Source organism: Callithrix jacchus, chromosome 2 (assembly GCF_049354715.1).
Source record: "Callithrix jacchus isolate 240 chromosome 2, calJac240_pri, whole genome shotgun sequence".
NCBI classification, from domain to species: domain Eukaryota; kingdom Metazoa; phylum Chordata; class Mammalia; order Primates; family Cebidae; genus Callithrix; species Callithrix jacchus.
Genome location: NC_133503.1, coordinates 171,920,297 through 171,943,403, shown reverse-complemented (window position 1 = coordinate 171,943,403; position 23,107 = coordinate 171,920,297). Strand labels below are relative to the sequence as shown.

The 23,107-nt window shown below is 40.8% G+C and overlaps 1 protein-coding gene across 1 annotated transcript in view; it reads right to left on the bottom strand.

Annotated features, from left to right (window-relative positions):
- Positions 1–23,107, bottom strand: part of LOC144581659 (uncharacterized) — a 431,789-nt gene that overhangs the window by 381,365 nt on the left and 27,317 nt on the right. Inside the window, exon 2 of the mRNA XM_078365992.1 lies at positions 1,707–1,871. Coding sequence (XP_078222118.1) covers positions 1,707–1,871 — 165 coding nt within the window. The remainder of the gene's footprint in view (positions 1–1,706; positions 1,872–23,107) is intronic.

The following is a 23,107-nucleotide window of genomic DNA, read 5'->3' as shown; positions in this document are numbered from 1 at the left end:
TTTTGTTTTGTTTTTTTCAGCATCCAGCGGCACTGCTGGGTCTAGGATCTATACTCTCAGAGTCTTAATTAAGGATTTATTTTTTTCTAATCCCAGGTTGACAATAAAGATCTGATTCACCATTTTAGGAGGCATGGCAGGCAGATCACTTGAGGCCAGAAGTTTGAGACCAGCCAGGCCAATATGGCGAAACCCTCTCTCAACTCAAAATAGAAAATTTATCCAGGCATTGTGGCACACGCCTGTAATCCCAGTTACTGGGGTGGCTGAGGCACTAGCATTGCTTAAATCTGGGAGGCGGAGGTTGCAGGGAGCTGAGATCTTGCCACTGCACTCCAGCCTGGGCAACAGAGTGACACTCTGTCTCAAAAACGAAAAAAAAAAAAAGATTTGAATCACTGTTTTGCCTAAGAGATGCTCCTGGATAACTCCTATGTGAAAGTGCTCCAGGTGAAAGACCTAAGAATGTAGTCATTCTCTGACTGTAACACAACAGAAACAGGATACTAGACAGAAGTGCCCCTCTATCAAATTCTGCCTACTAGTGGATCAAATTTCAGGAAGTCCCTACTTCACGACTCTATGTGTTGAAAGATACCTAAGTACACTTCTAATGGAGACAGACACTTTTACCCGACTGGCATAGAATATAATAAGAAAAGACCAAAACAAATGGTCCCTGGTTTGCTGGTGTCTTTCATTTGAATAAATTTCCTAAAAAGCTGGGCCACATCTAAGTTCTCACCAATAGCTCAGTATTTCCCTCTAAACCCATGCCTTGAAAACCAGCAAATCAGGAACCAGTTCAAATGACATCTCTTTACTGACAATTTTCTTGATTGTCCTATTAAAAGTGATCACCAATCATATTTTGTATCTCAATCTGGCACATGCTGTATCCTGAAGTCATATTCATATGGCAGAGAAACAGATGGACTGTGCTGGGACTCCACATAAGGACATCATAAAAAATAAAATAAGAAACATAGACTGAGGTAACTTGTGAAGGTCCCTAAATGTCAGATTTAAAAATTTGATTTTCCTCTATAGGCAAGAGTAGCTGCTAGGAAAACTGGAGATTACTTCTGCTTCTGAAGGAGAGAAGGAAGGTGGAGTAGAAATCAGAGTTTAGATAATGTGAAATGATTGAGAATCTAAACAGTTATTTTTGTCTTGGAGACATTATTAGATCTACATTCGACTAGCCCGTTTTGCTTCAAATCCAATAAACAAGTTGGTAGTAAACAACTGCAACTGAACACCTGAATGGTTACGACTGGGAAAATCGTCTCTGCAGCACCATCATCTGTGAAATTTTGGAGGAATTCTCCTAGATCGCTACTTGCACAGACTTTCCAGCAACCCAGGAGGCTCTGAAATATAAAGTACTCTTTCTACAAAGTTAAGTAGTTGATTTAACGAGACACTAACTGCCTTTGGAAAGTAAATTTGTGCGTACACAGGTATCATTACAGTCACAAAGAGATCCTGGGTGTCTTTAGTAAGCAAACCCATTATTCATTTACAACCAACACTGCATTCCTTTTCCTAAGTGGCATGTGAAATCCTGAGGTGCTCTCACTTCTATGTGTAAGACACACAGACTGCTCTGCATGAGTCAAACCAGGAGTGGTCAGGATGGACTTGTAGCATCTCCCAAGTGAAATCATCATGGCTCCCCTCCATCAGCACTGACTCCAACTCACCAACTGTGCTTGGAAGAGCTTCGCGTTCTATGTCGCTGGAAATCTGTTGCCCAAGCCAACTCGCTGTCACAAATCCAGTTACATCCTTGCGGGGATGAACATCTTTGGAGAACCGCCGCCATTTTGTTTTTCCCGCGCTTGCCCCAAGAGCCAGCTCCCTTCCAGCTGGGTCAGCCAAAGGCCTCTCTGTCCCTCAGTCTTCCAGCGCCCCTCTATGGTACTTGTGCTGTACTGCAAATAACTTTTGCTCATTTTTTCATTGTTCCCATTTCTCTCCAACTACTCTTTGCTACCTGCAGTTAAGTAAAGCACCAGCGTTACCCAAATTGCACTTTTAATTTTCTGTCTAGTATCCTGTTTATGTTGTGTTACAATCGGAGAATTACTACATTCTTAGGTCTTTCACCTGGAGCACTTTCACGTAGGAGTTATCCAGGAGCATCTCTTAGGCAAAACGGTGATTCAAATCTTTTTTTTTTTTTTTTTTTCGTTTTTGAGACAGAGTGTCACTCTGTTGCCCAGGCTGGAGTGCAGTGGCAAGATCTCAACTCCCTGCAACCTCCGCCTCCCAAATTCAAGCAATGCTAGTGCCTCAGCCACCCCCATAACTGGGATTACAGGTGTGTGCCACAATGCCTGGATAAATTTTTTCTATTTTTAGTTGAGAGAGGGTTTTGCTATATTAGCCTGGCTGGTCTCAAACTTTTGGCCTCAAGTGATCCGTCCGCCATGCCTCCTAAAATGGAGGAGCAGAAGAAACTCAGGAAGCTAAAAGCAAAGACCATGAGAAAGGCCTTTGCTTCCTCAGGTGGAATTAATAAATCTAGGAAACCATAAACTGTTCCTGCGCCTGAGGCAATGGTGCCCCTTGATTCCATTCATATTTAAAGATCTGCCATAACATGTCTTGCCACCTGGCTAGAATAAAATGTTGTCTTGGAGTCTGTCGTACATTTAAGAATAAACTATTGTTAAAAAATTACATTGTCATGTATTTTGCAATAAAATTATTTTCTCTTCATTTGTGCTTTAAATGCACTTGCAGATTTTACTCATTCAACAAGTGGAGAATGTCTGTCATATACCTAATTGCCAAAGCCAATCCTTGTCAAATTAAGTCAAACAGCCAAGTCAGATGTTGTTGCAGAAGAAGTCTGAAAGTAAAGAAGTCTTAAGTTAAATTTAAGATTATTACTTATGAATTCTAAATACAAAATAAGAAAGAGAGAAAGGGAGGACATATAGGTTTTTTTTTTCTTTAAGAGAGAGAGTCTTGCTTTGTTGCTCAGGCTGGGATGCAGTGGTGCTATCACAGCTCACTGTAGCCTCTAACTCTTGGGTTCTAGTAATTCTCTTGCCTCAGCCTCCCAAGTAGATGGGACAAATGTGCATCACCACAACCAACTGATTTTTTTTTGTATAGATGTGGTCTAGCCTTGAAATTGCAGCCACAAGGAGTCCTCCCACCTTGGTATCCCAGAGCACTAAAATTACAAGCATGAGCCACCATGCCTGACCTCAGAAATAGAGCCTTGTTATGAATGTGGTTCCTGGATGCAATAAAGTGCTATAATATTATGTGTGTGTGTGTGTGTGCGTGTGCAAGAGAGAGAGAGAGAGGAGACCAGCTCTTATTCTGTTGCCCAGGCTGAGTGCAGTGACACAATCACATGTCACTGCAGCCTTGACCTCTCAGGCCCAAGAGATCCTCTCACTTCAGCCTCCCAAGTACCTAGGACTACAAGCATGCTGTTTTTTGATTTGTAGAGAGAAGGTCATGCTATGTTGCCTAGGCCAGTCTCAAACTCCTGGACACAAGCAGTCCTCCCACGTTTGCCTCCCAAAGTGCTGGGATTGCTGGTATAGCCATTGCACCTGGTCCAGTGCTATAATCATTAATATTCATTCATTTAGCAAATATGTGTTGCATGAATGTACCAGAGTGTAGTTCCTAGGGATATAGCAGTAATGAAAATAAATAAAATCTTTGATAGAATAGAGTTACTATCATAAAAGATGGAGATTATAGGTGAAGTAGGTGTTGGGGAAAACATAAATTCTCTTCTGGATATTTTGTTTGAGATGACTATTAGACATTTAAGTGGAATAATCAAATATGCAATTTGAATCTGAAGTTCAAAGAAAAAGTCAGGATAGAGCCAGATTTAGGAATTTTCTTATTTTTCTTTTTTCTTTCTTTCTTTCTTTTTTTTTTTTTTTTTTTTTGAGACAGAGTCTCACTCTGTTGCCCAGGCTGGAGTGCAGTGGCACAATCTCGGCTCACTGCAACCTCTGCCTCCTGGGTTCAAGTGATAGTCCTGCCTCAGCCTCCCGAGTAGCTGAGACTACAGGCGGCAGACATCACACCCAACTATTTTTTGTATTTTTAGTAGAGACAGGGTTTCACCATATTGGCCAGGCTGATCTCGAACTCCTGACCTCATGATCCACCCACCTTGGCCTCCAAAGTGCCGGAATTACAGGCGTGAGTCACCATGCCCGACCTGGGAATTTTCTTCATACAGATGAAACTAGATGACATTATGAAATGAGTGTACATAGAAAGGACTAGAGATCCAATGTTAAGATAAATAGGAGAAAAAGATAAAAAGGAGACTATAAAACTGCAGCCAGTTAGGCAAAGGAAAACATGAAAAAAGGTGGTATTCTGGAAGCCAAGGGATAAAATGGTTTCCAGGAAAGTAGTGGTGATCAACAATGTCATATGGTATTTAAGTTCAAGTAAGACAATGATTGTAGCTCTGGATTTGGTAAAATGAAGGTCTTTGGTGAACTTGACAAGAAAGGTTTTAGAAGATGATGCAGTTGATGGGGTTTAGGACACAGCATCCCAAAATGTGGTACCTTGACATTTGAAGAAACAGCAGAAACAAGAAGGTCATTGTCTTCATACATTTTCTGATGCTACAGCAGAATACCACAGACTGGATAATTTATAAAAAGTAGAAGTTTACTTGGCTCTTGGTTCTGGAGGCTGGGAAGTCCAAGATTGAGAAGCCACATCTCATAATGGCCTTCTTGCTGCATCTTAATATGATGGAAGACATCACATGGTGAGAGAGAGCAAGAAATGGCCCAACTCTATTCTATGCAAAGCTACTCTCAGGATAATGAGCCAATTTCTGTAATAATGGCATAAATTTATTTATGAGGGCAGAGCCATGGAACTTAATTACCTCTTAAATGTTTCACTTCTCAACACTGTTGCTCTGGGGATTAAATTTCCAATATATGTTTTTTGGAGGACACATTCAAACCATAGCAGTCAGGCTCACCTTTCCCTCACCCTTCTCCCTTGAAGCAGGTAAGAAAAAAATCCTCTGACTTTTGAATGTAGGTCTAGGTCATCATAAAAACTTTATCCTGAGGTGCCTATCCTATACCTCAAGGAAAGGAATGTCTTTATACTTGAAGATACAGAGATGCCAAGAAGAATCTGAATAAACAGGTTTTGCTAAGTTCCCATCAGTTTCTTAACATTAGATATGTCCTTTTGTCCTCCAATCATATTTCTGCATGACTTTTCATAAAAATACACAGGTGAAAGAGATCCAAGATGGCTGACTAGCAGCAGCTCAGGATTATAGCTCCCAGTGAAGGCACAGAGAGTAAGTGGACGCCATGCTACCAGATGTATTTTTGTTGCCCACAGACCAGGAGATTCCCAGCGGAGAAGCCCCATGGGTCACCAGCGTGACTCTTTTTGCCGGCGCGGCTGTCTTGCTGGCATCCTGGTGCAGTGGTTCTCAGTGTGGAGTATATGGGACTGGGGGCCCTTTTGGTTGGCATTTGGAGCTCCAGGAAGACAGAGTCACCCATTCAGCTGATTGAAAAGGGGACTGAAGTGGGGAGCCAACCGAGAGATTCCCGGGCAGAAGAGCACCATGAATCTCAATGCCGCTGTTTCAGCCAGTGCAGTGGGTCGCTGCAGGGGAAATTGCCCTACATAAAAACACCAATTGGAAGCGCTGAGGATTGAGAGTTTCACAGCAAGCACAGCTGAAGCTGGGAAGGTCCAGCTCTGTGGGGGAGGGGCGTCTGCCAAGGAAAACTAAGAAACAGATAAAACATCATCACCAACAAGCTGGATGTCCACTCAGAGACCCAATCTGAAAGTCAGCAATTACAAAGATGACAGGTGGATAAATCCACAAAGGTGGGAAGAAACCAGCACAAAAAGGCTGAAAATACCCGAAATCAGAGTGTCTCTCCTCCTACACAGGATGGCAGCTCCTCATCAGCAGCAGAACAAGGCCTAATGGAGAATGAGTGTGATTAATTGACAGAATCAGGCTTCAGAAGGTGGATAATAAGAAAATTCTGTGAGCTAAAAGAACATGTTCTAACCCAATGCAAAGAAACAAAGAACCTCAAAAAAAGGTTTGATGAAATGTTAATGAGAATAGACAATTTAGAGAGGAATATAAGTGAATTAATGGTGCTGAAAAACACAATACGAGAACTTCATGAATTATGCACATTTTAACAGTCAAATTGATCAAGCAGAAAAAAGGATATCAGAGGTCGAACACCAACTTAATGAAATAAAATGAGAAGACAAGTTTAGAGAAAAAAGGGTAAAAAGGAATGAGCAAAGTCTCCAAGAAATATGGGACTATGTGAAAAGATCTAATCTACATTTGAAAGGTGTACCTGAATGTGATGAAGAGAATGAATCCAAGCTGGAAAATATTCTTCAGGATATTATCCAGGAAAACTTTTCCAACCTAGCAAGGCAGGACAATACTCAACTCCAGGTAATACAGAGAACACCAAAAAGATATTCCTCAAGAAGAACAACCCCAAGACACGTAATTATTAGATTCATCAGGGTTGAAATGAAGGAGAAAATACTAAGGGCAGGCAGAGAGAGAGGTCAGGTTATCCACAAAGGGAAGCCTATCAGACTCACAGCAGATTTCTCAGCAGAAACTCTATAAGCCAGAAGAGAGTGGGGGCCTATATTAAACATCCTTAAAGAAAAGAGTTTTCAACCCAGAATTTCATATCCAGCCAAACTAAACTTCATAAGTGAAGGAAAAACAAAATTTTTTGTGAACAAGCAAGTGCTCAGAGATTTCATCACCACCAGGCCTGCTTTACAAGAGCTTCTGAAAGAAGCATTACATATAGAAAGGAACAACCAGTATCAGTCATTCCAAAAACATACCAAAAGGTTAAGAGCATCACCATAATGAAGAGCCTACATCAACTAATGGGCAAAACAGCCAACTAGCATTAACTGGCAGTATCAAACTCACATATATCAATATCAATCCTAAATTTAAATGGACTAAATGCTCCAATCAAAAGACACAGACAGGCAAATTGGATAAAAAGCCAAAACCCATCAGTATGCTGCATCCAGACCCATCTCACATGCAAGGATACACAAAGACTCAAAACAAAGGGATGGAGGAAGATTTACCAACCAAATGGAGAGGGAAAAAAAGTAGGACTTGTAATTTTCATCTCTGATAAAATAGACTTTAAAGCAACAAAGACCGAAAGAGACAAAGAAGGACATTACATAATGGTAAAAGGATCAACTCAACAAGAAGAGCTAACGATTGAAAATATATACATACCCAATACAGGAACACCCAGAAACATAAGGCAAGTTCTTAATAACTTAAAAAGAGACTTAGACTCCCACATAATAATAGTGGGAAACTTTAACACTACATTGTCAATATTAGACAGATCAATAAGACAGAAAATGAACAAGGATATCCAGGACTTGAACTCAGACCTGGAACAAGTAAACTTAATAAACATTTACAGAACTCTTCACCCCAAATCCACAAAACATATATTTTTCTCAGTATCACATCACACCTATTCTAAAAGTGACCACATAATTGGAACTAAATCACTTCTCAGCAATTGCATAGCATTTCACAGGTTTAAATGAAATATTGGTCGGCTGCTTGTTTGTTATTTTCCTCCCTTATTCCTTCCTGTCTCGATTATTAAGCACATTTATTGGCATAAAAGAGGTTTTTAATACCCATTTTTAGACTACATTCTAACCTGGGCAATAGAGCAAGATTCCCGTTCTCTCTCCCTGTTTCTCTTCCTCTTTCTTTCTCTCTTTTATTCTTTTTTTTTCTTTCTCTCCTTTTTCTTTCTTCTTTCTTTTTCTTCCTTTCTTTCTATTTTCTCTTTCAAACAAACAAAAAAAAATTACACAGTCTTCCCTCTTTCTTCCAGTCCTTATTTTGAAAGCTCTCAGGTAATGTAAAATTTATATTAAACAAATTTATATGATTTTCTTTTGATAATTTTTCCTTTGTTATAGGGGCCTCAGCCATGAATCTAGGGGTGGGTGAGAGGTAATATAACTTTTCTCCCCCACACAAGAAAAGATTCAGTTAAGTGAGTTCAAGACAGAATGCAAGGAACAGAACTAGAGACAGTGAGTTGAGATACTCTCCTGAGGAGTTTTGCTGTAAAGGGGAGCAGAGAAATGAGGCAATACACATCCAGTAGGAGAAGTGAAGATTGAGAAGTTTGTTTTTTATTTTATGATAATAGAAATAGCAGTTTGTTTATATACTAATTGGGAATAGCCTAATAGATAGCAGAAAATTAGTAATTTGGGAAAGAGGAAAGAATGCTTGGAACATTATCTATGCATAAGCTAGGAAACAGGGTCTATTATGCAAATGGAGGCATTGTTTTTTTGACTGTACTTGGAGAGTTTAACAGGAAAATGGCAACATATGCAAATATAAATTGTCAGTAGATACATTGACAATAATCATGATGAGAGTTTGTGAAAACGCTCTTGCGATTGCTTTAGTATTTTCATTGAGAACAGAAATCCAAAGGGAGATGTTGGGGCTTGAGAACTAAGAAAATTTATTTAAAAATCATCTATAAGAATGGGCATATTAATCCATTCTCACATTACGATAAAGAAATACCTGATACTGGAAGCATGATGTTGGCATCTGCTTGGCTTCTAGGGAGGCCTCAGGAAACTTACAAACATAGCAGAAGGCAAAGGGGAAGGAGGCATGTCTTACATGGCTGGAGAAGCAGCAAGGCGGGGGGAGGTGCCACACACCTTTAAATGACAAGATCTCATAAGAACTCACTCACTATGCAGTACCAAGGAGGGATGGTGATAAACCACTCATGAAGGATCATCACCATGATCCAATCACCTCCCACCAGGCTCCGCTTCCAACACTAGGGATTACAATTTGACATGAGATTTGTTGGGAACACAGAAACAAAGCATATCATTCCACTCCCAGCCCCTTCAAATTTCATATCCTTCTCACATTGCAAAATGCAATCATGCCTTCCCAACAGTCCCCAATGACTTAACTTCTTCCAGCACTAACTCAAAAGTCCAGAGTCTCATCTGAGACAAGTTTCTTCCACCTATGAGCCTGTAAAATCAAACACAAGTTGGTCCTTCTAAAATATAATGGGGTTGCAGGCATTAGGTAAATACTCCCATTCCAAAAGTGAGAAATGAGACAAAAGAATGGGACATGGGCCCCATGCAAGTCTGATCAAAAACCAGTAGGCCAGTCATTAAACCTCAAACCTCCAAAATAATTGCCTTTGTCTTCATGTTTCCCGTCCAGGGCACACTATTGCAAAGGATAATCTTCCAAAGCCTTAGGCAGCTCGGTCCCCATGGCTTTGCAGGGTTCAGCCCCCACAGCTGCTCTCATGGGCTAGAGTTGAGTGCTTGTGGCTTTTCCAGACACATGGTGCAAGCTATCAGTGGCTCTATCATTCCAGGGTTTGGAGGATGGTGGCCTAATTCATTTTTGTTGTTGTTGTACTTTAAGTTCTGGGGTAGATAACACAGGACTGTTGCTTAGGTACACACATGCCATGGTGGTTTGCTGTCCCCATCCCCTCCATCACCTACATCAGGCATTTCTCCCAGTGTTATCCCTTCCCAACCTCCCTGCCCCTCACTGTGCCTCTCCTAGCCCCCCACCTCCAAACTTACCCCAATGTGTGATGTTCCCCTTTCTGTGTCAATATGTTCAACACCTGCCTATGAGTGAAAACATGCAGTGTTTGCTTTTCTGTTCTTGCATCAGTTTACTGAGAATAATGGTTTCCAGGTTCACCCATGTCCGTACAAAGGACACAAACTCATCACTTTTTATGGCTGCAAAGTATTTCATGATGTATATGTGCCATATTTTCACTGTCCAGTCTATCATCAATGGGCATTTGGGTTGGTTCCAAGTCTTTGCTATTGTAAACAGTGCCTCAATGAACATACATGTGCATGTGTCTTTATAATAGAATGATTTATAATCCTTTGAGTATATACCCAGTAATGGAATTGCTGGATCAAATGGAATTTCTATTTCTAGATCTTTAAGGAATTGCCACACTCTCTTCTACAATAGTTGAACTAATTTACACTCCCACCAGCGTGTAAAAGTGTTCCTATTTCTCCACATCCTTTCCAGCATCTGTTGTCTCCAGATTTCTTAATGATCACCATTCTAACTGGCATGGGATGGTATCTCAATACGATTTTTATTTGCATTTCTTTAATGACCAGTGATGATGAACATTCTTTCATATATTTTTGGCCTCATAAATACCTTCTTTTTGAAAAGTGTCTGTTCATATCTTTTGCCCACTTTTGAATGGGTTTTCATCTGCTTTAGTTCTTTGTAGATTCTGGATATTAGCCCTTTGTCAGCTGGGTAGCTTTCAAAAGATTTTTCCCATTCTATTGGTTGCCAGTTCAATTTAATGACTATTTCTTTTGCTGTGCAGAAGCTCCTAACTTCAATTAGATTTTATTTGTCTATTTTGGCTTTTGTTGCCATTGCTTTCGGTGTTTTAGTCATGAAGTCCTTGCCTATGCCTATGTCCTGAATGGTACTGCCTAGGTTTTCTTCTAGGGTTTTTATGGTGTTAAGTCTTATGTTTAAATCTTTAATTCATCTGGTGTTAAAGGGGTCCAGTTTCTGCTTTCTGCACATGGCTAGCCAGTTTTCCCAACACCATTTATTAAACAGGGAATCCTTTCCCCATTGCTAGCTTTTGTCAGGTTTGTCAAAGATCAGATAGTTGTAGATGTGTGGCATTGCTTCCAAGGCCTCTGTTCTGTTCCACTGATCTATATCTCTGTTTTGGTACCAGTACCAGTGTTTTGATTACTGTAGTCTTGTAGTATAGTTTGAAGTCAGGTAGCGTGATGCCTCCAGCTTTGATCTTTTTGCTTAGGATTGTCTCGGCTATGCAGGCTCTTTTTTGGTTTCATATAAAGTTTAACATGTTTTTTTTCCAGTTCTATGAAGAAGGTCAATGGTAGCTTGATGGGGCTAGCATTGTATCTATAAATTACTTTGGGCAGCATGGCCGTTTTCACAATATTGATTCTTCCTAACCATGAGCATAGAATGTTTTTCCAACTGTTTGTGTCCTCTCTTATTTTCCTTGAATAGTGGTTTGTAGTTCTCCTTGAAGAGGTCCTTTACGTCCTTTATTAATTGTATTCCTAGGTATTTTATTCTCTTTGTAGCAATTGTGAATGGGGGTTCACTCATGGTTTGGCTATCAGTTTGTCTGTTATTGGTGTATAGGAATGCTTGTGATTTCTGCACATTGATTTTGTGTCCTGAGACTTTGCTGAAATTGCTTGTCAGTTTAAGGAGATTTTGGACTGAGATGATGGGGTCTTCTAAATATACAATCATGTCATCTGCAAATAGAGACAATTTGACTTCCTCTTTTCCTAACTGAATCCTTTTTATTTCTTTTTCTTGCCTGATTGCTCTGGCTAGAATTTCCAATACTATATTGAATAGGAGTGGTGAGAGAGAGCATCCTTGTCTAGTGCCAGTTTTCAAAGGGAATGCTTCCAGTTTTTGCCCATTCAGTATGATATTGGTTGTGGGCTTGTCATAAACAGTTTTTAATATTTTGAGATACATTCCATCAATACCTAATTTACTGAGGGTTTTTAGCATAAAGGGCTGTTGAATTTTGTCAAAGACCTCTGCATCTATTGAGATAATCATGTGGTTTTTGTCTTTGGTTCTGTTTATGTGATAGATTATGTTTATAGATTTGCATGTGTTGAACCAGCCTTGCATCCCTGGGATAAATCCTGCTTGATCACGATGGATAAGCTCTTTGATGTGCTTTTCCATTCGATTTGCCAGTATTTTATTTAAGATTTTTGCATTGATGTTCATCATGGATATTGGCCTGAAGTTTTCTTTTTCAGTTGTGTCTCTGCCAGGTTTTTGTGCCAGGATGATGTTGGTCTCATGAAATAATTTGGGAAGGATTCCCTCTTTTTGTATTGTTTGGAATAGTTTCAGAAGGAATGGTACCAGCTCCTCTTTGTACTCCTGGTAGAATTCAGCTGTGAACCCATCTGGACAAGGACTTTTTTTGGTTGGTAGGCTATTAATTGCTGCCTAATTTCAGCTGTTATTATTGGTCTTTTCAAGGTTTCAACTTCTTCTTGGTTTAGTCATGGGAGGATGCAAGTGTCTAAGAATTTATCCAATTTTTCCAGATTTACTGGTTTATGCGCTTAGAGTTGTTTGCAGTAATTTCTGATAGTAGTTTGTCTTTCTGTGGGATCAGTGGTGATATCTCTTTTATTGCATCTATTTGATTCTTCTCTCTTTTCTTTTTTATTAGTCTGGCTAGCAATCTATTTTGTTGATATTTTTTAAAAACTAGCTCCTGGATTTATTGATTTTTTTGAAGGGTTTTTTTGTGTCTCTGTCTCCTTCAGTTCTGCTCTGATCTTAGCTGTTCTTGTCTTCTGCTAGCTTTTGAGGTTTTTTTTTTTTATCTTTCTCCTCTCTTTCAATTTTGATGATAGGGTGTCAATTTTAGATCTTTTGTCGCTTCTCATGTGGGCAATTATTGCTATAAATTTCCATCTAGACACTGCTTTAAATGTGTCCCAAAGATTCTGTTATGTTGTGTCTTCATTCTTATTGGTTTCAAAGAACATCTTTATTTCTGCCTTCATTTCATTGTTTATTCAGTCATCATTCAGGAGCAAGTTGTTCAGTTTCCATGTAGTTGTGTGGTTTTCAGTGAGTTTCTTAGTCCTGAGTTCTAATTTGATTTCTCTATGTGCTGAGAGACTGGTTGTTATGATTTCTGTTCTTTTGCATTTGCTGAGGAGTGATTTACTTCCAATTATGCAGTCAATTTTAGAGTAAGTGTGATTTGGTGCTGAGAAGACTGCATATTCTGCGGATTTGGGGTGGAGAGTTCGGTAGATGTCTATTAGGTCTGCTTGGTCAAGATCTGCATTCAAGTCCTGGATATCCTTGTTGATTTTTTGTCTCATTTATCTGTTTAATATTGACAGTGGAGTGTTGAAGTCTCCCACTATCATTGTGAGGGAGCTAAGTCTCTTTGTAGGTCATTAAGAACTTGCTTTATGTATCTGGGTGTTCCTGTATTGGGTGCATATATATTTAGGATAGTTAGTTCTTCTCGTTGCATAGATCCTTTTACCATTATGTAATGCCCTTCTTTGTCTCTTTTGATCTTTGTTGGTTTAAAGTCCGTTTTAGCAGAGACTAGAATTGCAACTCCTACTTTTTGCTCTCCATTTGCTTGGTAAATCTTCTTCTATCCCTTTATTTTTAGTCTATGTGTGTCTTTGCAAGTGAGATGGGTCTCCTTAATACAGCACACTGATGTTCTTGGCTTTTTAGTCCAGTTTGCCAGTCTGTGTCTTTGATTGGGGCATTTAGACCAGTTACATTTAACGTTAATATTGTTATGTGTGAATTTGATCCTGGCATTTTGTTACTGGCTGGTTGCTTTGCCCGTTAGTTGATGCAGTTTATTCATTGCATCATTGGTCTTTACCATTTGGTATGCTTTTGTAGTGACTGGTACTGGTCGTTCCTTTCCATGTTTAGTGCTTCCTTCAGGAGCTCTTGTAAGGCAGGTCTGGTGGTGAGGAAATCTCTCAACAATTGCTTATCTGTAAAGGATTTTATTTCTCCTTCACTTATAAAGCTTAGTTTGGCTAGATATGAAATTCTGGGTTGAAAGTTGTTTTGTTTAAAGACGTTGAATATTGGCCCTCACTCTCTTCTGGCTTGTAGGGTTTCTGCTGAGAGATCTACTGTGAGTCTGATAGGCTTCCCTTGGTGGGTGACCTGACCTTTCTCTGTGACTGCCCTTAGCATCTTTTCTTTGATGTCAATCCTTGTGAATCTGATGATTATGTGCCTCACTGTTGCTCTTTTGAGGAGTATCTTTGTGGTGTTCTCTGTATTTCCTGGACTTGAATGTTGGCCTGCCTTGCTAGATTGGGAAAGTTCTCCTGGATAATATCCTGAGGAGTGTTTTCCAGCTTGGATTCATTCTCCCCATCACATTCAGGTACATCCATCAAGTGTAGATTAGGTCTTTTCACATAATCCCATTTTTCTTGGAGACTTTGTTCATTTTTCTTCACTCTTTTTTCTCTAATCTTGCCTTATCATTTTATTTCATTGAGTTGATTGTCAATCTCTGATATCCTTTCTTCTGCCTGATCAATTTGGCTATTGAAACTTGTGTATGCTTCATGAAGTTCTCGTGCTGTGCTTTTCAGCGCCATCAAGTCGTTTATGTTCTTCTCTAAGCTGGTTATTCTAGTTAGCATTTCTTCCAAAATTTTTTCAAGGTTTTTAGTTTCTTTGCATTGGGTTAAAACATGTTCCTTTAGCTCAGAGAAGTTTGTTATTGCCCACCTTCTTAAGCCTGCTTCTGTCAATTTATCAAACTCATTCTCCAGCAAGGGATTGCTGGTGAGGAGTTGTGATCCCTCAGAGGAGGAGAGATATACTGTTCTTTAATTATTTCATCCTTTTTGTGCTGGTTTCTTCCCCTCTTCATGGTTTACCTACCTCTGATCTTTGAAGTTGGTGATTTCAGATGGGGTCTCTGAGTGGATGACCTTTTTGTTGATGTTGAAGCTATTTCTTTTTGTTTTTTAGTTTCCCTTCTAACAGTCAGGTTCCTCTGCTGTAGGACTGCTAGAGGTCCACTCTAGACCTTCCTTGCCTGGGAATCACCCGCAGGGTGTGTGGAGCAGCAAGAATTGCTGCCTGATCTTTCCTCTGGTAGCTTCATTCCAGAAAGGTACCCATCAGATGTCAGGCTGAGCTCTTCTGTCAGAGGCATTTTTTTGGCTATTCAGGGTTTAGGGAGCTGCTTTGAGAAGGCAATTTGTCCCTTGTCTGCCTGCAGAGGTGCTGTTGGCTTACCTTGGACTCAGCCCAGGTGCTGTGTAGACTTCCTCTGGCTTTTTCTTACACAAGTGAGAATAGATCCACTTTTGTAATGACAGATGCCCTTCCCCCCACTGAGCTCAAACAGCTTGGGTCTAGCTTGGACTTATGTGCTGCCTGCAATACTCTCAAGTGAAAGGGCTTCAGTTTGCTGGTCTTTGTTGGGGTGTGACCTGCCAAGCCACATTTCCTGTCTCCCTGTTTTCAGCTCTCCCTCTTCCTGGAGGGCAGGTAGATTTACCCTGCAGGCACTCTCAGTCCTAGTCAAAACTTCCACCCAGATCTGTGCCAACAACTTGTGGCATTAGGCCAGCCACAGCTGTCACTCAGATCTGTGTTGGTAACACGTGGCTCATTTCATCCCAGCCGCGTTCTCCCAGACTGTGGGTTGCAATGGCCATGGTAGACGCACAATATCGGAACTGGAGTAAAGTCCCCAATCCTCCATCCATTTGCACTTCCTGGGTAGGGCAGCACCCCTCCCTGCCTTGGTTTGCCTTCCTTGGGCTACACCCACTGTCCAACCAGTCTCATTGAAATGAACCTGGTACCTTGGTTAGAAATGCAGAGATTACTTGCCTTCTGCATCTCTCTCATTGGGAACTGTGCTCCAGAGCTGTTCCTATTCAGCCATCTTGGCAGAAGTCCAGTGGTCTCCTTCTTATGGATCCACTAGGCAGTGCCCCAGTGGGAACTTTGTGTGTGAGCTTCAACCCCATGTTTTCCCTCTTAATTGCCATAGCAGAAGTTCTCTATGAGGGCTCTATCCCTGCAGCAGGCTTCTTCCTGAGCATCCAGGCTTTTCCATATATCTTCTGCAATCTAGATGAAGGCTTCCAAGCCTCAAGTCCTGCACTGTGTGCACCCACAGCCTTAACACCATGTGGAGGCTGCAAAGACTTATTTTTGGAAGCAGTAGCCCAAACTGTACCAAACCTGGAGCTGAAGCAACTGGAATTCAGGGAGCAGTGTGCCAAGGCTGTGCAAGGTTGTAGGGCCCTAAGTCTGGTTCATAAACCATTCTTTCCTCCTAGGCCTCTGGGCCTGTGGTGGGCAAGGATGCATGGAGTTCTCTGAAATACCTTCAAGGTACCTTTCCCATTGTCTTGGCTATTAGCAATTGGCTCCTCTTATGCAAATTTTTGCAGCCTGCTTGAATTTAACCCCTGAAAATAGGCTTTTCTCTTATTACCACATGGCCATACTGCAAAGTTTCCAAACTTTAATGATCTGCTTCCCTTTTAGAACAGTTTCAGGTCATCTCTTTCTTCACATATATGAGCATAGGTTGTTTGAAGCAGCAAGACAGCAGGGCCAGATCGTGAATGCTTTGCAGCTTAGAAATTGCTTTCACCAGATACCCTAAATCATCATTCTCAAGTTCAAAGTTCCACAGATTCTTAGAGCAGGGGCACAGTCCAATCAAGTTCTTTATTAAAACATAGCAAAAGTGACCTTTACTCCATTCCCAATAAATTCCTGATTTCCATCTGAGACCTCCTCAGCCTGGATTTCATTGTTCCTATCACAATCAACATTTTGGTCACAACAGTTTAACAAGTCTCTAGAAAGTTCTGAATTTTCCCTCATCTTCCTGTCTTCTTCTAAACCCTTGACACCCTTCTAACCTCTGCCTATTACCCAGTTCCAAAGTTGCTTCCACATTTTCAGGTATCTTTATAGCAATGTTTCTCTCCTTGGTACCAATTTTCTTTATTAGTCTATTCTCACATTGCTATAAAGAGTAGGTAATTTATAAAGAGGTTCAACTGACCCACAGTTCCACAGGCTCTATAGGAAGCATGATGCTGGCATCTGCTTGGCTTCTAGAGAGGCCTGAGGAAACTTACAAACATGGCAGAAGGCAAAGGGAAGTAGGCATGTCTATGTGGCTAGAGAAGGAGTAAGGGAGCAGGGAGGTGCCACATACTTTTAAACAACCAGATCTCATGAAAACTCAATCACTGTACAGTGTCAAGAGGGGATGGTATTGAATTATTAATGAAGAATCAGCCCCATGATTCAAATACCTCCCACAAGGCCCCACCTTTAACATTGGGGCTTACAATTTGACATGAGACATGGTGGAGACACAGAATAAAACTGTATCAATGGGACATTAAACTCAGACTAGGAAAATGTAAACTATTTGTCAGGAAGCCTTAAGGGAACACTTTGGGTTCATGAATTTAAGTGGTGCTAGTCAGCAGTGCTGTGTGTCATTATTCTACTGTGTTAAGCCACACTGACATAGGCATAGAGTAGAGGACAAGTTGGATTTAACCATTGTTGTGGTTTTGACAAGCTGATACATTAAAGCGATAGAGGGGAGAAGGGTTGATAGTGTGTAAAAGGGAATAATGATGAGTCATGGAATTTAAATAGACAGTAAAGGATAGGAGAGTCAATGGATTAAGGTCAATATTTTCTTATGGATTCTCTATTTCCTTTGCTCTCATATGATCATAACTCAAAATGATGCAAAAATTATTTTATTCCCATTTACTCTGTAGTATATTTGAACCCACAGCATCCAAAGTAGGTCAAAATCTTTAGTTCAAAAGTCATACTTTGTTTGTCTATTGGATATAAGATACAGAAAAAAACAAGATTCAAACTATAGAGATATAAATCAGATCAATGGTTGACAGGGTTTGGGAGAGAAAGAGGTCCAACTGCAAGGAAGAGAGAACTTTTTGATATATTGGATGTGTTAGTCTGTTCTTGCATTGTTAGAAAGAAATACCTGAGACTAAGACATTGATAAAGAAAAGACGTTTGTTTCAGCTCATGGTTCTGCAGGCTGTACAGGAAGCATAGTACCAGCATCTGCATCTGGTGAAGGCCTCAGGAAGCTTCTACTAATGATGGAAGGCAAAGAGGAAGCAGGCACATCACATAATGAGAAAAAGAACAAGACAGAGGGAGGAAGGAAATGCCATACTCTTTTTAAAAAACAGATTTCCCAGGCCGGGCACGGTGGCTCATGCCTGTAATCTCAGCACTTTGGGAGGCCAAGGTGGGTGGATCACGAGGTCAAGAGATCGAGACCATCCTGGCCAACATGATGAAACCATGTCTCTACTAAATACAAAAAAAAAAAATTAGCCAGGCATGATGGCACATACCTGTAATCCCAGCTACTTGGGAGGCTGAGATAGGAGAATCGTTTGAACCCAGGAGGCAGAGGTTGTGGTGAGCCAGGAATGCACCATTGCACTCCTGCCTAGGTAACAATAGTGAAACTCCATCTCAAAAACAAAACAAAACAAAAAAACAGATTTCCCAAGAGCTCACTCATTACTGTTAGGAGGGCACGAAGACATTCATGAGGGAATCTGTCTCCATGACCCAAACACCTCCCAGCAGGACCCCACTTCAACCTTGTGGATTACATTTCAACATGAGATTTGGAAGGGACAAATATCTAAACCATATCAGTGGAAATGTTCTATAACTTGATAATGGTTATTACTGTATGACAACATATATTTGTTAATATTCATTGACCTATACATTAATTGTAGTAATTTGTTGTATATATGTTAGAACTCAATAACCGTAAAATGAAAATAATCCTGCATTGGAAAAGGGGGACTGCCAAGATGGCGCAGTAGGAGCAAATCAGGATTGCCCCTCTCAGTGAAGATGCAGAAGGTGAGTTCAATCTGCATTTCCAGACGGATCTTTGTTGCCCACAGAACGGGGAAATTCCCAGGTGTAGGAGAGACACGGGACACCAGCGCAGCTGTTAAGGCTCGCGCCATTTCCGAGCCTTAACATTTGCACTTCACACAGAACGCACTGGTCTGGACACCCTGATAAACTGGCAATCTGAGATTTGAGAAGGCAGATTAGCATATCCATCTGATGAAACAGGACTTGGACAGTGAGCCAGACCAGGAGATTACCAGGAAGAGACGTTTGAGCCAGCACAGTGGGTCGCTGCACGGGAAATCACACAGATCCCGGTGCCATATCAGCAACTGACTGAAACACCTGGAAGAGAGTCAACAGTTCAACTTAAAAAAAAAAAGAAAAAAGAGGGCTCTGAGGCAGAAAGCCAGGTGATCAGGCTCGGTGGGTCCCACCCCCACAGGGACAAACAAAACAGCGATTCGAAATGCTCGGGGTTGAGAGTTTCATTGCAGGCACAACTGAACCCAGGATGGTGCACCACAGTATGGTGCAGCTCAGTGGGGGAGGGGCGTCTGCCATTACCGAGGAATACCGCCCCTACTGAGTTACACTCCCTTTGCTGACACAGCCTGCCATGGCCAAGATAACCCACCATAACAGAGAGACTCCGCCAACAGGGCAGAGCCCGCGGCAGCAGGGCGGAGCCTCGACAGGCGAATAGTGACTAGACTGCCTACTAGCTGGGCAGGAAGGTGCAACAGATACTCACAAAGAAAGCCCTAAGTCCCTGAGACAGAGCATCTGAGGAAAAAAAAGGGTTTTATGAGTTCTGCTGCAGCAGACTTAAAAGTACTGGCCTAACCGCCCTGAATGATCAACGGAGCTCATAGCTCAGCACTTGAGCTACTACAAAGCACAGACTGCCTCCTCAAGCAGCTTCCTGACCCCTGTATACCCAAAGAGTCACCTCACAAAGGACTGATCAGACTGACATTTGGCGGGCATCATTCTGGGACAAAGATAGCAGAAGAAGAAACTGGTAGCACCCCTCACTGTTCTGCAGCTGCTACAGGTGTACCCCAGACAAGCAGGGCCTGGAGTGGACCTCAGCAGTCCTACAGCAGAGGGGCTAGACTGTTAGAAGGAAAACTAAGTAACAGAAATAGTTCATCATCAACAATCTGGGCATCCACTCAGAGACCCAATCGAAAAGTCAGCAACCACTCAGACGACAGGTGGATAAACCGCAAAGATGGGAAGGAACCAGCGCAAAAAGGAGAAAAACACCCAAAACCAAAACACCTCGCCTCCTAGAAAGGACCAAAACTCCTCACCAGCAAGGGAAAAAAGCTGGACAGAGAATGAGTGTGATGAAATGATGGAATCAGACTTCAGAAGGTGGGTAATGAGAAAATTCCGTGAGATAAAAGAACATGTTATAAATCAATGCAAAGAAACTAAGAACCTTGAAAAAAGATTTGAGGAAATGATAACAAAAATGGACAACTTAGAGAGGAAAATAAATGAATTGAAGGAGCTGAAAAACACAACACGAGAACTTTGCGAAGCATGCACAAGTTTCAACAGCCAAATTGACCAAGCAGAAGAAAGAATATCAGAAGTCGAAGATCAACTCAATGAAATAAAATGCAAAACCAAGATTAGAAAAAAGGTGCAAAAAGGAATGAACAAACTCTCCAAGAAATGTGGGACTATGTGAAGAGACCTAACCTACGTTTGATAGGTGTACCAGAATGTGATGAAGAGAATGAATCCAAGCTGGAAAATATTCTTCAGGATATTATTCAGGAAAATTTCCCCAACCTAGCAAGGCAGGCCAATAGTCAAGCCCAGGAAATACAAAGAACACCTCAAAGATATTCTGCAAGAAGAGCAACCCCAAGGCACATAATCGTCAGACTCACCAGGGTTGAAATGAAGGTGAAAATGCTAAAGGCAGCCAGAGAGAAAGGTCGGGTCAGCCACAAAGGGAAGCCCATCAGACTCACAGCAGATCTCTCAGCAGAAACCCTACAAGCCAGAAGAGAGTGGGGGCCAATATTCAACATCCTTAAAGAAAAAAACTTTCAACCCAGAATTTCATATCCAGCCAAACTGAGCTTCATAAGTGAAGGAAAAATAAAGTCCTTTGCAAACAAGCAAGTACTCAGAGAGTTTGTCACCACCAGGCCTGCACTACAAGAGCTCCTGAAAGAGGCACTACACATAGAAAGGAACAACCAGTACCAGCCATTCCAAAAACATACCAAATGCTAAAAAGCATCAACAAAATGAAGAATCTGTATCAACTAACGAGCAAAACAGCCAGCTAGCATCAAAATATGGCAGTATCAAATTCACACATAACAATACTAACCCTAAAGGTAAATGGGCTAAATGCACCAATCAAAAGACACAGACTGGCAAATTGGATAAAAAGACAAAACCCATTGGTGTGCTGTATCCAGGAAACCCATCTCACATGCAATGATACACAAAGGCTCAAAATAAACGGATGGAGGAAGATTTACCAAGCAAATGGAGAGCAAAAAAAAGCAGGAGTTGCAATTCTCATCTCTGATAAAAAAGACTTTAAAGCAAGAAAGATCAAAAGAAACAAAGAAGGTCATTACATAATGGTAAAAGAATTGATACAATAAGAAGAGCTAACTATCCTAAATATATATGGACCCAATACAGGAGCACCCAGATATATAAGGCAAGTTCTTAATGACTTACAAAGAGACAGACTCCCACACAATAATAGTGGGAGACTTTAACACTCCACTGTCAATATTAGACAGATCAACCACACAGAAAATCAACAAGGATATCCAGGGCTTGAACTCAGACCTGGAACAAGCAAACCTGATAGACATTTACAGAACTCTCCACCCCAAATCCACAGAATATATATTCTTCTCAGCACCACATCACACCTACTCTAAAATTGACCACATAATTGGAAGTAAATCACTCCCCAGCAAATGCAAAAAAATGAAATCATAACAAACAGTCTCTCAGACCATAGTGCAATCAAGCTAGAACTCAGAATTCAGAAACTAACTCAGAACTGCACAGCTTCATGGAAACTGAACAACTGGCTCTTGAATGTTGACTGGATAAACAATGAAATGAAGGCAGAAATAAAGGAGTTCTTTGAAACCAAGAAGAACGAAGACACAACATACCAGAATCTCTGGGACACATTTAAAGCAGTCTCTAGAGGAAAATATATAGCAATAAGTGCCCATATGAGAAGAGTGGAGAGATCCAAAATTGACACCCTATCGTCAAAATTGAAAGAGCTAGAGGAGCAAGATCACAAAAACTCAAAACCTAGCAGAAGACAAGAAATAACTAAGATCAGAGCTGAACTGAAGGAGATAGAGACACGAAAACCCCTTCAAGAAATCAATGAATCCAAGAGCTTGTTTTTTGAAAAGATCAACAAAATAGACAGACCACTAGCCAGACTGATAAAAAAGAAAAGAGAGAACAACCAAATAGATGCAATAATAAATGATAAAGGGAAAATCACCACAGATTCCAAAGAAATTCAAACCATCATCAGAGAATATTACAAACAACTCTATGTGCATAAACTAGTAAACCTGGAAGAAATGGATAAATTCCTGGACACCTGTGTCCTCCCAAGCCTAAACCAGGAGGAAGCCGAAACTATGAATAGACCAATAACAAGGTCTGAAGTCGAGGCAGCAATTAAGAGCCTACCACTCAAAAAAAGCCCAGGTCCAGATGGGTTCACAGCCGAATTCTACCAGACATACAAAGAGGAGCTGGTACCATTTCTTCTGAAACTATTCCAAGTAATCAAAAAAGAGGGAATCCTTCCCAAATCATTTTATGAGACCAACATCATCCTGATACCAAAACGCAGCAGAGACTCAAGAAGAAAAGAAAACTTCAGGCCAATATCCGTTGACTGGATGCAAAAATCTTCAATAAAATACTGACAAACCGATTGCAACAGCACATCAAAAAACTTATTCATCATGATCAAGTAGGATTCATCCCGGGCATGCAAGGCTGGTTCAACATACACAAGTCTATAAACGTAATTCACCACATAAACAGAACCAAAAACAAAAAGCACATGATTATCTCAATTGACGCAGAGAAGGCATTTGACAAAATTCAACAGCCCTTTATGCTAAAAACACTCAATAAATTCGGTATTGATGGAACATATCTCAAAGTAATAAAAGCTATTTACAACAAACCAACAGCCAATATCATACTGAATGGGCAAAAACTGGAAGCATTCCCTTTGAAATCTGGCACTAGACAAGGATGCCCTCTCTCACCACTCCTATTCAATATAGTACTGGAAGTTCTAGCCAGAGCAATCAGGCAAGAAAAAGAAATAAAGGGTATTCAAATAGGAAAGGTGAAAGCCAAATTGTCTCTATTTGCAGAGAGTATACCTAGAAGACCCCATCGTCTCAGCCC